This window comes from Aulostomus chinensis, chromosome 12 (genome assembly GCF_037954235.1).
Source record: "Aulostomus chinensis isolate RoL2024-O1b breed Wild chromosome 12, RoL_Achi_v1.0, whole genome shotgun sequence".
Taxonomy (NCBI): domain Eukaryota; kingdom Metazoa; phylum Chordata; class Actinopteri; order Syngnathiformes; family Aulostomidae; genus Aulostomus; species Aulostomus chinensis.
This window is the reverse complement of record NC_141331.1, coordinates 13,720,474-13,736,135: the sequence shown is the minus strand read 5'-3', so window position 1 is coordinate 13,736,135 and position 15,662 is coordinate 13,720,474. Positions and strand designations below refer to the sequence as shown.

General features: G+C 43.0%; 1 protein-coding gene across 1 annotated transcript; it reads left to right on the top strand.

Annotated features, from left to right (window-relative positions):
• Positions 1–1,052: 1,052 nt before the first annotated feature.
• On the top strand, positions 1,053–2,499 carry kctd12.1 (potassium channel tetramerisation domain containing 12.1). Its single transcript, XM_086221231.1, has one exon. The coding sequence runs from the start codon at positions 1,078–1,080 to the stop codon at positions 1,936–1,938; it is 861 nt and encodes a 286-aa protein (XP_086077357.1). The 5' UTR covers positions 1,053–1,077; the 3' UTR covers positions 1,939–2,499.
• The last annotated feature ends 13,163 nt before the right edge of the window (positions 2,500–15,662 follow it).

The following is a 15,662-nucleotide window of genomic DNA, read 5'->3' as shown; positions in this document are numbered from 1 at the left end:
GCAAATCTCTGTTGTTCCTCTAATTGTTCTTAGATCTGTGTGTAATCAGGGGAACATCTGCTCTTACTCTAATTTTGCGGTTGTAGTTGAGCATGGAGGACTAGAACACTACAAAAAAACAATCGTACAATATTGTCTTTTGAGTAAAACCCTGAAAATCACATGCTGTATTTCACATCTTCGTTTCATTTTTTTGCCTCCATGCCAGAAGGTTGTCCACCCTTAATGCAAAATCTCAGGAACATCTTGAAGAAAAGTCTTCAAATTCAGCACAAAAGTCCTCTTGTTCTTGAGGATGAACTTAGAAATCTTGGGAGGTCAAAGGTCGAGGTCACTGCCATCACACATGCATGGTGTCTCAGGAACGACCGCCTAGAGAAGTACTTTTGAATTTGGCACAAACATCTACTTGGACTTGAAGATGAAGTCAGTGAACACAGGTGACGGAAGAACTGCAATAATAATGTAACAAGCTTTTACAAATGTCCAAGCGTATGAAATGGACAGATTATATTTTGTATCTAAAAGGCCAAAGGTCATTTTCAATGTGATATTACAGATCTGAAAAAGCCCCTTTTTTCTATCCATGTTTAGTGTCATCTGTGTGTGTGTGTGTGTGTGTGTGTGTGTGTGTGTCTGCGTGTGTGTGTGCATCTGCATTTCCATCAGAGTTGCAATGGGTGTCACTCTTTCCATACTTTCTGACCATTTCTTCACGTCAACTTGTAATATCTTATTATCTGCATAAAAGTTGTTATTCCAAAGAAATGGCCAACATGATTTGTCATTTGTGACATCATCATCATGACATCATGTGTGTTACATGTAGAATATTTGTAGAGTGTGAATAGGAACTAAAGACACATCATCAAGTGTCCCAGAGACTGCATTCCACTGACGCATAGGCCACTAACGCTTGTATATTTGAAGACAGCCATGTAATAGTTAAATGTTAAAGGAACACTTGACACCCCCCCCCAACCCCACCTTTCCGTCGTGCACGCGCGCACACGCACGCGGAGCCCGGGCTTGATAAGCAGCCGTTCCCCGCGTCCTGCTCACTCCTCACCAGACACGATGGCGCTGGCCGAGCCGGAACGCGGACCGGCCCACTGCGGCGACTCTCCGTTCACAGAGATTATTGAGCTGAATGTCGGCGGACAAGTGTACGTCACCAGACACAAAACTCTCACCGCCGTCCCGGACTCGCTGCTGTGGAACATGTTCAGCAAGAAGTCCCCCAAGGAGTTGGCCAGAGACACTAAAGGGCGCTTCTTCTTGGACAGGGACGGCTTCTTGTTCCGCTACATCCTAGATTATCTCCGCGACCTGAACTTGGTCCTCCCGGACTACTTCCCCGAGAGGAGTCGTCTGCAGAGGGAGGCGGACTTTTTCCAGCTGCGGGACCTCGCAAAGCGGCTCAGCCCTCAGATGAGTAAAGACAACTCCATCAGTGAAGAGATCAGCCAAAGTGACACCGAGGAGGGTGCGCAGCAGTGCGCCTCCTCCGCAGCTATGGAGACTTTACGCACCGCGTCAGTCGGCGGGGCCATGCGCTCCCCGTCTCTGGACTCCAGAAAGTCGGGCTACATCACGATTGGATACCGCGGCTCGTACACCATCGGCAGAGACATCCAGACCGACGCCAAGTTCAGAAGAGTGGCGCGCATCACGGTGTGCGGGAAGACCTCGCTGGCTAAAGAAGTCTTTGGGGACACGTTAAATGAAAGCAGAGACCCAGACCGGCCACCGGAGAGATACACATCCCGGTACTATCTGAAGTATAATTTTCTAGAGCAGGCGTTTGACAAGCTGACAGAGGTGGGCTTCCACATGGTGGCCTGCAGCTCCACGGGCACCTGTGCCTACACCAGCAATGATCCAAACGAGGACAAAATCTGGACAAGCTACACTGAGTATGTCTTCTGCCGGGAATAGTTGTCAAAGTGTTGTGGTGTAAATAATCTGGAGGGGAATGTCCTACAAATGTGTGATGATTGTCAGGGACCAACAAGGGAAAAACACTGCAGAACTGCCACTTCTACATCCTCGCAAAAATAAATTGTAAACAGAGACACAGACAGACGTCATGGAGAAGATTGCGCCTTTTGGATGTTCCTAGTTTGAGCTGACCCACTCACCAAACACGTCTCCTCTTCATAGAGCTGCATGTCAATGTTTTACTCATGTCTGACTCAGTGTGTGAACCGAGCAACATCCAAGAAGAGACATTCATGAATTATTCAGTGTGGTCCTAACTTCCAGGCTTGCTTCAGCGCTGTTATGACAAGTTTTTGGAATTCTCTTTCTCTCTCTCTCTCTCTCTCTCTCTCTCTCTCTCTCTCTCTCTCTCTAAAAGGCACCTCTAGCAGTTCTATCATGATTGTACGTGTAGCGTTGTATTTGTTCAACCTGCTCAGATGAAATAAAATCTTCTACCATGTTATTCTCAGCTCTCGGTTGATCATCCCATCTGTTTTCTTCAACACGTCATGACACTAAACACTACAGCAGTTTTCTCCTTTTCAACTTGACCCTGCGGGGAATCAAAGAGGAAGCCTCAAAGAGAGTGGCAGCCACCATCCCTGCACTGATGCTGCCAGATCTGCATCCGTCTTAGACACTGACTTCATCTATCACTCCTCTAAACACGGGAAGGAATTGTATCAACTGAGTTTATTAAAATTGCACATGTAAATATTGCACGAACATCCGTTTTTTGTCACGCTAATTCATCTGCATGGGGATGCAAATAGAGCAGCTGTGCACACATGATGTCATTATCATTTCAAGTATGAAAGGGTCCAGCTGCACACCAGTAGGCGGGTCCTGCGGTCTGCCAGTGACTGTCGATTGGAGAGTTGATTCGTGGCCTCCTCGGCTGTGAGAGCACAATGATCTGACTGCCTCGGGTGGAGCCAGATTTGGATTATTTTTTTCACCCCTAACAGACATGAAAGAACCGGCCTTTCATTCAGGGATGTGAGTGGGATTATGAAACACCAGGGGAAGTAAGACAACCTCTGAAGGGGGATAGGGACTAACTGACGGTGGGGACATTGTTTAGTTTGTTTTGGTGGATAGTTCTTTAACGTGCACATTAATGGGGCTCAGAACAATGGAAGTAGATATCTGCGTATAAAAGACCTGCTTTGGTTGAGACTATAAACATTCCTACTTACATGTGCCAAGCTGAAACTGGAATTACCTCCTAACAGGCGGATGCATCCACCAACAAGTGGTTTAGGGAAAATGTCTTATTGCAATGACTTTGAATATGGCCAGAGTGTATTAGGGTATCACACTGAAGTTGACCTTTAACCTTTTGGACATAAAATGTCATCATTTCAGGCTTTAAGACCATTTGTGTTAAATTTTGCCGTAAGTATTAACGTGTGACTTCTATTGTTATGACCAGAGACGTTTTTCTTCAGCAGTAACAATAACGTTCACCTGGTATTTAACCACCAAGACCCAATAACTTCATTTTCAATTCCCAGCAGACTTTTGCGCCAAATCTGAAGAAAAGTCCCTCGAAGTCAACATGAGATATTGCGTTAAAAAGAATGGGAAAGATTGACGGATAAACCAAAAACACAATTTTTGTTAAAAAATTATTTTCAGGCCTCAAAGATGAAATCATGCAGAAAAAGAATATTTATTTTTTTTAATGTTGATTTGTAATGAGATTAAAAATGAATCGCATGACAGACGGAGACAAAATAGAGCCGGATAACTTTAAATATAAAATGTTCTAAAATATTGAAAGTTAATCTTGCCTGATACGTTGGTAAAGTGAAAACACGCTTCGTATTTGTATGTAAAAATGAAAATTAGCCCTTTCATTTCACATTAACTGATGGTTTTCCTGACTTGAACAGACATGAATCTGCCAGTGTGACCGCAGGTCGACTGTACTGTACATAATAAAGCTGGCTGACACACTACAGAGGAAGCAGTCACTGGCAAGATAAAATTAGCCCTGATAGATGCTTTTTTTCCTGTGAGATGACGCACATGTATCTGGAGCTATAAATCAATAGCCAAGATTTTGTCACACCAGCTCCGCAGAATAATAATGGTCATTTGCAACATGATAAGTGTGTAATGAGGAACAACCCACGTAAATATTACCGTCATGAACACAAGTTTTTCAATAGTATGAGTCCAGACAATCTTACTTTTCTTGGATTTTGTTTATTATGGTGTTTTTAGGTCATATCTGCTCTGTAGTTCTTAATACCCAAAAGTGAACATGGTCTCAATGGTTTATTTTACATTTCTTTGATGTGTGTGATTTTAAGAGCGTGTGTAAACATAGAAACACATGAGAGTAATTACTCAGCTGTGCCAAACGCAGGGGAAACACCTCCGGGATCCTTCAGTCACGGCTTTGCCACAGATATCCGCCCACAAAATATCTCTGACTCTCACCCACATTTACGCTCAAGTTACAGGCTCTAAATTAAACCAGGTCTCTAAGTGTGGGAGGAAACACGCTCAAACGTGCAGTCGAGGTGGTCATTCATCGCTCAACAATTCCTTCAGGCTGTAGTAATGCTTGCGTACAAGTATGGTGAGACGTCCAAGTTTGATCTCATACGGAGTCTGATTAGAGACAGGCACTTGAATGTTAAAGTCACTCCAGAATGCAGGAAGGGCCTGCTACCTACCTTTAGCTTGGAGCTAAATATATATGGCTGGCATGAGTGTCTTGGAGGGTCGGGCTACAGTTTGATTTTAGCTCAAATCAAAGTGCTTGTGGAATTCGGAGCATATGGCAGAGTAAAGAAAATGTGGAATTATACTGGATGATGCACCTGAGAGTTGAGCTTCAAACTAGTCATATGTGGCATTCTGCAGCAACAGGAAGTGACTCAGCGGTGACAAAACATCTTTGTGAGCTTAGCAAACCTACATTTGTGAGTATTGAAACGCAAAATACACATTTTTGGAGTTTTCTGACACAAAACACGTTGACACGATTTCAACGTTGTGCTCAGCGAGTAACACGCAGGTTTTACTCTAAGACTGTACGTGTTTACAGAAATGGCAAGAAACAAAGTACAAATACTCAGTGACAATACTGAAGTAGATTTTTCAGGCGCTTTGTACTTTTAGAAGTATTTATTTCTCTGACGACTTTTTACTTTTACTCAGTTAGATTTTCAACATATAACAATATCGATACTTTCTACTCCTTACATTTTCCAAAAAGGTTTGTTACTTTATATATATATATATATATATATATATATATATATATATATATACACACACACACATATATATATATATATATATATATATATATATATATATATATATATATATATATATATAGCCTATATATCTATATCTATATCTATGAGTGTGTGTATGTGTGCGTGCATATTGTGCGTCAGAGCAGTCCTGCCACTCCACTCACACCTGTTACACAGAGCACGAGCAGGAACTGGACAAGGAGGATCCCACACCTTCACAGGGGTCGTCCGTCGACGAGCGGCACCCATGGCCTTAGTTGAACCAGACTTTTGAGTTTGGTGGTCCATAAAACAACTCCTGGTGACTGCGTTGCATCTTATGCAAACCAAAACCCCAGGAAATATTGACGTTCAAGAACAGTCCGTCAAACCTCAGGAAACACATAATGGTAAGTCCTTAGCGCTAGCTACGTGTTAACTAGTTAGCTTGCAATAACGTTAGATTCAGGAGAGCTTTATTGGCATGAAAAAAATACATTTCATTTTGCTAAAGCTTTTTGGTTGTACAGGTAATTAGTACATCAAGGAAAGAGCGCTCAAAGATAAGCGCTTGCACGAGCAGAAGGCTAGCTTAGCTACCGTTATCAGACTATGCTAAAAGCTGACTAGCATTAACGTTAGCTGCCACAGTCGGTTTGGGTTTGAGCAGAAACGGCCGAAATCACGCTTTTCCCCCCTACTAGTCAACTAACGTCAATACCAGGGCTGCACATAAGCTGGTGCTCAGTACTCATGAGCGCTGAAAATATTCAAATGAACACCACATCCAATTGTGTCAGTGCTTATTTGAGTAACATTTTACAGTGCAGATGCAATGTGGTGTGTTCCAAATCGCGCGCTTCAGCACTTCGATTGCGACATTGGGCACTTACACTCTCCAATGTAGCATTCGAAGTGCGCGATTTGGAACACACCACATGGCATCTGCGCTGTAAAATGTTAGGTACTCAAATAAGCACTAACACAATTGGATGTGGTGCTCATTTTAATATATGGTCTTAGGGGACCAGATATATCTTTATATAGTAAAATTAGAGTTTTTGTGTGTTGTGTTATGCTCCCACTGGCCCGGGTCATAGAGCATGATAACATCTCCTACCACTCATATGGTGATGACACACAACTTTATATTCCAGTGTCGCCATGCGGCTACAGTCCACTGCATTCACTGAGTGACTGTATCCTACAGGTCAGTCAGTGGATGGGCCAGAATTTTCTCCAGCTCAATGCAGAAAAGACAGAAGTCATTGTGTTTGGTCCCAAAAGGGCAAGGCTTGAGGTCAGCAGCCAACTTGACTCAATGACACGACAAACCACCGACCAAGCTAGAAACCTTGGTGTTGTTATGGACATAGACTTGAATTTTAGGAGCCACATAAAAACTATCACTAAATCAGCCAATCATCATCTCAAAAACATTGCACGAATCAAAGGATTTCTCTCTAAACAAGACATGGAAAAACTCCTCCATGCATTTATTCTTAGTAGGCTAGATTATTGTAATGGTGTCTTTACAGGTCTCAGTAAAAAATCAATCAAGCACTTGTAGCTCATACAGAATGCTGCTGCCAGAGTCCTGACCAACAGTAAGAAAATGGACCACATTACACCTGTCCTTAAATCACTGCTCTGGCTCCCTGTGTGTCAAAGGATTGAGTTCAAAATCCTGTTACTGGTCTTTAAGTCACTGAATGGGCTTGGGCCTAAATACATGTCAGAGCTGCTGACTGGGTATGAAGCATCCAGACCCCTCAGGTCATCAGGGACAGGTCTACCCCGCGTCCCCAGGGTCAGAACCAAACAGGGTGAAGCTGCTTTCAGCTTCTGTGGTCCACACCAGTGGAACAAACTCCCTGAACCTCTGAGGGGGGCACAAACTGTCAGCTCATTTAAATCAGGGCTGAAAACACTGCTGTTTACTGCAGCCTTCTTATAGTGTATTGATTTGGGATTGATCTGGGTGATTTGTTATTGATGGATTGATTTAATATTGATTTGTCTGCTGTCGAATTGATCTTAAACTGTTTTATTGATTTTAAATGATTTTTGAATGTTTTAATTCATGTCTTCGATTTTAAACTGATTCTAACTTTCAGTTCTCTCTTTACCTCTGTAAAGCACTATGAATTGCCCTGTGTATGAATGGTGCTATCCAAATAAATTTGCCTTTGCCTTTGTGCAGTGGTCCCTATTATACGAGCGCCATCTTATGGCCACTGCTGGTATTGGGAAATTCATGCATGCAGTTAGTTGAGTTTTGTATTCAGTTCGTTGCAAGACACGAGACAAGACAGTCGATATTACTTTCCACTCGTCCAAAACGGAGTTACTTACCCTTATTACTGAGCATGGCAATACCCTGAGAATTAATTCACACGAATGTGAAAATAAGCCTTGAGTGTAATTTGTGTTCCATACTTACTTTTATGTTTAAAACTAAAGAGTAAGCTAAACTTCATGCTAATCTCGCCTAATTTGTCATTTCATTCAAACCAGTGACGGTAGCTCATGTCAACAGTCAAATGAGTTAAAACATCTCTATTCATGTATTCCAGTTTTTACTAAATAAAGGACAATCTGACAGCCAAGGCCCCCGACTTGAACTGCCACCCAAGCCACAAAGCACCGAACCCTTCTGGTTCCTCCCACGGGTGGTGGGTCCATGGGAGGATGAGTTCATGTCTCCCCTTCGGGCTCCCCATGAACCAAGGCCTGGCCACCAGGCGCTCGCCATCGAGCCCCTACCCCAGGCCTGGCTCCAGGGCAGGGCCCGGTGCCCCTACGGGCTGGGTAACCAAACTCCTTGTTGTTCCTTCCATCAAGGGTCTATTGAACCGTTCTTTGTCTGGCCCTTCGCCTAGGACCAGTCTGCTTTGGGTGACCCTACCAGGTGCGAAATGCCGCCGACAGCATAGCTCCTAGGGTCACTAGTGCACTCAAACTCCTCCACCATGATAAGGTGACGGTTCCAGGACGAAGAGCTGGTGGAAGTGGCTGGGGAGAGGACAGTCTGGGCTTCCTTGCTGAGGCTGCTGCCCCCGCGACCCGGACCCACCAGATAAAGCGGAGGACAACGAAATAAAGGAAGGAGAGTGGACGGATCAGACTGTAGTCATTCTTTGTCTTCTTCATGTTAACTGACTGGGTAGCAAACAGGCAGCAAGACCAGTACAGCAGACATTATTGCTGTGAGCGTCTAGATTAACATGAATTCATGTTCTTGTTCTTAGGGATACAAACATCGTCTGGGAAATGATTTTAGGTAGGTGGTGCTACTGTTAAAATTGAAAAAAGGTAAACACTACTGTTAACAGTAGTAGGCTAATGTTACACTGAAACTGGTGTTTTTTCTTTAACATCTGACCTCATGAAATGAAAATCTGTAGGTTTTATTCAATTGCCAATTTTGCATTGAATCTTATTTTGTCAGAGAAAATATCTCAACCATGACTGAAGCATGAAAAAAATGAGCGCCACCCAGAAACAACCTCTGGTGCTCCTTGAGAACCAGATCAAAATTGTTGCGTGCACCCCTCGTTATGACATAAGGGGAACATTGTAGGCTGAAGGCAATGCCAATTCTGTTTCTTCATTTGGTTTTGCATCCCCCATAGACCTTGACTACATCAAAACCCACCTGAAGGAGCAGACCAGTCAGGTGACTCTGTCGGCGGAGGAGGAGGACTTCTTTTGGACCAGCAAGCAGACAGATCCAGGGGACAGTAACATCAAGCAACTGGAGTCCTACCTGGCCAGTCCAACTGATACTGTGGACATCCTGAAAACATTTCCATCTGGTGTCTCTGAAGCTCAACACGCCACGACCTGCCTCAGCTGCCTGTGAGAGGCTTTTTAGCACAGCAAGAATGATTTTTTAGACCCAAGAGGGCTAAGCTGCTTTCTGAGAACTTGGAAAACCTGCTTCTCATGAAGCTCAACAAGTTTTTGTTAAGATTTGTTTTGTTTATCATGCATTCACATCATTAAAGGTTGATTAAGGGGGGGGGGGGGGTCACATGAAATGTGTCAGTCATAAGGTAAAATACACAATACGCTCTGCCCACTGTCAAAATGCCTCTTTGCATCAACTTAGTATGTAATCTTTCCACTCAGATGCATCACTTGTGTTTGGTGTGAACTCGACCCGAAAGGTTCTAATTACTATATGGAAAAAGAACTGCAGAAAAATACTCCGATGTGCTTCTTGATTGGGAAGAGTTAGGAAAATAAAAACACTCACACACCTGATATAGGAATGGCAATTATTTGAGTCAAGGGCAGGGAGAAGATGCTTGTGATTTCCTCTCATTGGTTGATGGGTGTTTGCTGTGCACGCGTTCCGCGTCGGCGCTCCCTCATGTGAACGTCAGCAGCTCAGGACTGTTTGAATTCCACGCATGGGTCCAGGATGCTTTTTTGCTTGCTGACTTATTTTAGATCAAAGTCGTTTTCATTAGCACATCACAACAGTAACTCCAGACCAAAGGCCTCATTATTCTAATTACATTCTGAGTCAGAAATACATTTTGAACTTCACAGCAGGGGGGGGTATCCATCAGTCAATGTTCGGGGGAAGAAAAGGTTGTGCTGTTATGTGAACTCAGGATATTCTATAGTGTTTTGTGGCATAAGAACCCCACGATGCCATGAGCAAATCCATCAGTGAGAACTCAATATATCCAAAGAATTACTAGTTTCATCCATGGACAGTTTTAATGTGTGGTACATTTCTCGTTTGAGTTGAGGGAACAGTCCTCATCTGATTAGGAGACATAATTTATTCAGACGAGCATCAATACAACCCAAATATTAATATGAAAAGATCCAGGGTGGACATACAATACCATGTACATTGCTTTTTCCATGTGTAGCCATGAATTATTTTATTAATTCAGCTCAACAGCACCCACTATTAAAAAAAAATTGAGCAGTAATGGGATTATTGTTGATTTACACGGTCCACTGTGAACCAGAGTGTTGAATCCAAATATGTTGCAGAACCAAAGACAGAAGAAACCTGCTCTTGGTTGCAGAAAACCACACTCTGCACACTGCATTGTCCCCAAAAGTTGCTTTAATTTCTCAAGGACGACGGTGAAAACCTTGGATCTCTCTGAGCGTTTGGCAGGTAGAATTCCCTGACAGAGCGCAAGCGTGAAGGCGGAGATTACAACAGCAATCGTTTGCAAATCTGCGCACACAAATCTTGTCTCTTGACGCCGTCCTGAAATATTACCCCGGCGTGGGCGGCATGTACTTCAAATTGATATTGTCATAACACCAGTAACATGAGACCAAGCACATCCCACACATGGCGTGCACAGAGGAGAGTCAAGAATATATGTAGCACTCTCCCTCTGGACCCCCTTTCTTTTAGACCTCTGTGAGAAGGATGGTAAATGTCACCGCGTACGACCAACAGCCTCCTGACGAATGCGCCCTGATCACCTGCAAAAGATGCAGCGGCGTTCTACTTCACACGGCCATCAAACCTCCCACCTTTCATATCAGCTCAGTTTTATGGAAAATTACAGTCATCAAATTGAAAATGTTCTTTCGGCGGCTGCGTTCAGCAGTGACTCCTTTAATTTCACGCGATGTTAATAATTCTCCTTTAACTGTTTAACAAATTTAAATTAAGGGTTTCAAATTTACTTAAATAGAGAGTCAGACTTAAAGCTTGAGAGACACTGTACTTTTATAAGCTGAGTTATGAATATATCTGTTATTGGGAGTATTTGTGTTCAAGTACAGGGGTTGTTTGTTTAAATTGTAGTGATTTGATAACAATTGAGTTCGGTGAAGCTTTGTATTCTGTGGAGGGAAGTCTTCATTCATATAACATATACGTATATATGGAGACTCTCCTTCACAGGATACGATATTAATCGACCAAACACTTAATTGTATTTGTCCTCCAACTCATAAGGTTCCCGCTGGTGTCTGACCTGCAAAGATGAGAGCAATTAGTCTGCTGATGTGTTAGAAAGGTCTACTTTCTCTGTTTGAGTCGCCATTTCTAATCCCAGCAGGATGTGCCCTTCACAGCATAGACAGCTATCAAGGCCTGTACTTCATGGTCGGTACTGCCTCACAAGATGGAACTTCCCTGGGGGGTTAAATGATACCTCCACAACCCAGTTGAGATCCTGGTACCAAAGGCTGAAGCGGAGGTAGTTCCTCCAGAGGTTCCTTGTCCCTGGGGAAAGATACTTCAGTTATTAATGTGCATATAGGGAACCTTCACCCTAAATTCTTTTAAACATTTGTCATTCTTTGTGATAACGAAAGTTCTTTGTTTGGGTCAAGTCAAGTCAGTTTTATTTGTACGGCACCAAATCACAGCAAAATTTATCTCATGACACTTCACAAGTAGAGCAGGTCCAGTACCTCACTCCTTCAATGGATTTACACCCAACAGTTCTCCATGAGCAGCACATCCCGCAACAGCGGCAGCGGAAACCTTCCTTTTAACAGGCAGGAACGTCGAGCAGATCCAGGCTCAATGGGGACGGACGTCTGCTTTGAACAAAACAAAACAAATGGCGAAACGTGTTCATTTTCAGTACCATCGATGTTGTCCTCATGTACTGTGAGAAGTCGATCTCCCGTCTTGTTGTGGGAGTTTGGTACAAGCTGCATGAGTCACTTCTGTGGGAGCAGAGCCAGAACACAATGACAGGCTTACGTCTGCATGAATGTGGTTACCAGTCCAGTGGTCTTCGCATGAATTCCCTACAAGCATCGTTCTTATTTCTAGTCTCAGGTTTTTCCACATCTGGCTCGGTTTTGGGAGGGCGCATTTTTGTGCGCAAGAGTCAGAATTACAGGGTGCAGTGGCATATATAATCACTAATGGGGCTTTAAAGCATCACGTCAGAGCTGCGCTCCTGAGTTCAGAAATAGGCTATTGATGCATTTCTCTGGACAGAAGTGTAGAAAGCAGAGTCGTGTGGAATTAAGGTAATAACTGCTTACTGCTGCAGTGACAGCTCTCTGTTCACTGGTACAGAACATTACACACAGCAATATTCTGCAAGAAAAGGCAGTACAAGTGTTAGATTTCACCTCAGGAAGTACATGTGTGCCGTAAAAGTTTTACATGAACCGATGTGAATTTTATTACTTTCTTTTGTGATTACATTTCTGCTTCAACTTTGATTTTAGAGAGACGTTTAGTGTAGATTAACTTCTACAAAGCAACAAGAGTTAAAGCTACTGTATTAAGTTCTGTTTACATGTAGGTTGGTTGTGTCTTTATTGGACTAAATGTCTTTCATTATCAATTGTTTTTCATATTTTTGTTGGGCAAAATTTTCTGCAAAAGCTGACAAATGTGGGCTTATGATTTAAAGTCTAAATGAACGCAGTCGAACATGAACTGAATCTAAAACACTTTATAGATTTTTTTTTATACATACACAATTAAGGAGTACTGTAATTCAGATGTAAATCAAGTAGAAATCTGTCTGTAAATGTCATTAAATTCTTAAATCACCAGAGTATGACCTGCAAACAGCTTTTGATTTTATTAAACAGCAATTTGTAATTGCACTTCTGAAGGATCAAACCTGAACATCCTATTTATGTTTTTCTCAGTTCTTTCTCACACGATGTTAAAACCAAAGATTAAAAGATAGATTTAAAAATAAAAGGTGCTTAAACTCAGTTTTCAAGCTTGAAATCACAATCGCGCTCTGTAAAGACCATCAAACCCAAGAGACTCTGGCGCTGGGATAAGAAGGACTACTTGTCTGCATCTGTCACATCCGTTCAAAGTGAAGAGAATACAGTGTGGACACTACATCTCACAGGTGAATTCATCCGCCTCGCTGCATCTTAACGCTGATTCATTTCCATTTGTAGCAGAAAAACAAATAAACAGCAAGAAGAGCTGAAGAGGAGGAACTCTTACAGACCCACACCAACGGGGACGCACCACAGGTGTTGTGTACTTCTTGTCTTTTAGGTTTTAATTACAGGCCTAATATCAAGAGACGGGTCTCTCTCTACTTTGACCGGCAGGTGGGACGTATTCACCAGCGCTGGAGCGCAGAACCGAACCACGTCGTCCGTGACTGTTCCCATGGTCAGGAGCGGCTCTGTGAGAATGCAGCGCGGAAAAGCTATAGCTCAGCAAACACTAACCATCTAACATCTGCCTGACTCGTTTCTGACAGATGTCCGCCCCCTCTGCCGGACTTGTTTACAGGTTACAGCTTGATTAGATAACTAGGTCGAAGAGACTTCCTTCAAACGCACGTGAGAACACGAAACAGTTCTGGGAATTTGTTTAACTCGCGTGACATGTGATGTGTGAGTTACCTAAGATATGGATGCGAAAGCTCATCACCCGCTTTTTGAACATGGTGCTCCTACATCAGCTCCTCAGTTATAAAGCAGAGCTGCGGACAGTAGAGTGAGCTCCGGTTGGACAGAAAATCCCAGCGTTCTACCACACTGCAGCAGCATCCTTGAGGCAAAGCTTTTACGGCGTGTTCTGGCAAGCATCACTGGAGTTATTTTGATGCGAAAAAAAGCATCACAGCAGAGAACAACTTTTCTTAAGATACACTTGGAAGGCATGCTACAGAGAGCTGCTGCCACAAGCCTGCAGAACCGTCTCTTTCATTCTTCCATCTTCATATTGAAATATCCACTTAAATGGTCTAAAGTCTCTAAGTCTAATATGAGTAAAAAAAAAATCAAACCTTCCACAAAGAAGTACTTTAATGATTCCAAGAGTACAAATAAATTGTGCATTGATCCACAGCTGAGTACACTCCCCCGATCAATGCTCTATTTTCTCTCATTGAAATTATGTATGTCAGTAACTACAGCAACCATCTTTTTTGGGGGAATAACAGAAGGATTTAAAAAATACATTTTATTTTCAGATGTACGTCTACCGTCATAACATCTCTCAGCTGGAGGTGCAGGTTGTGGGCTGATCGCAATACCACACACTCAAAAATAGAGGCAGAAGACAAGAAGAGTTCGGTACTTCCAGGTACACCTCTGAGGACGGTTCCCTCCTGAGGTGCATTTGTTGCAAGTGCAATGTTGGCAGGAGGAGGCGCACCTTCGGATTAACCCAGAGGGTAAAAGGGGAATAAATAATAATTAAAAAAAACCAACAACAAAAAACCTGAATGCATTTATAAGTCGTAGTATTTTTAACGCTGATTTGAAAACAGAAGCATAGCCGATCCACACCTTTGAACTTAAACTTCTACCCGATGAATAGAAGCATGATAATAACATCCTGATTGTGACTTTAAAAACGGAGCTCCAGAACCTCTTGTGTGGCAGGTGTTCATACAGTAAACACGCCGTCTGCACTCCTGCTGCTTTCCTGCTCACCAGCTGCGCTTTGTCATGCTGGGCTAAAGTCAGGTCTTGTTTATTGTGAAATACTGGATAGTTCTACCTCTTCAGACCTCCTGAAAACTGTTTCAGTGCACCGTCTGCAATTGGTGACGAGATTAAATAGACATACAGGAGCTCAAGGTTTCACGTTTACTGGGTCCACTGATTCACCTTACAGGACCTTTTTTTTTTTGCATTGTACTTCAAAAAAAAATACTGTGATATAAGTGTTTTCTAACCAACTGAAATCAGACACCTTATGGTCTAACCTCTGTTATTCGCTCACCCAAAACCTTGAAAGAAATTGCACCCTGCACTTTGATGAAAAGCTTCAAACACTTATTAAAAAAAGAGGTGCTGGGAACCTTTCTGACTGCTGAGAATATAATAATCTGAGAATGTAATCCAGACAGTCTGTGTCACTTAGGCTAGACATGTCTTCGTCAGCATAATCCAGTGCAACAAAGGCACAGAACACGGCTTCCAAAGGTTACCATCAGATACATCATCACCTCTTTACATTGTGGTTATGTCGTGTCTGTTGTATCTTGTCTAATCAGAGAATAGAGATGACAATTTGCTTGTGTTGCTCCAGGTTATGTGAGCAGTAATGTTGCCGAGCCTCTGCTGGTTGCCTGGCAGCTGCTGCCAGCCATGAAATGTGTCATTTTTATCCCACAGATGCGTATGGATTGCACAAGCTAAATATAAGGCCTGAGACAGAGCCAGGCTAGCTGGAGCCTGCAGGTGCTTCTCTTCAGCTAACCGCTAGCTGGCCGTCGGAACAGAGCCTGGGATGGTCGTGAATGGGAAAAAGACACGGACCGTCCCTCATTTCAAACTAGCATGTGTCACTTTCACACGTGCTTTCCACCGAAGCCCTTGTCAAACACTAGCTGTGTATTGTGCAGAGCTTGTAAATCTTGTGTCTGCAGCAACGCCGAGTCTCAAGTCTGCTCAAGATCTGACAGGCAGATGGGCCATCAGTGGCTCGTCCTGCAGTGGTGTTTTTACTGTCAGACGCGAAGC

Excerpts from the sequence above, each read along its gene's own strand:
- kctd12.1 (XM_086221231.1), top strand. The coding sequence starts at position 1,078 with ATGGCGCTGGCCGAGCCGGAACGCGGACCGGCCCACTGCGGCGACTCT.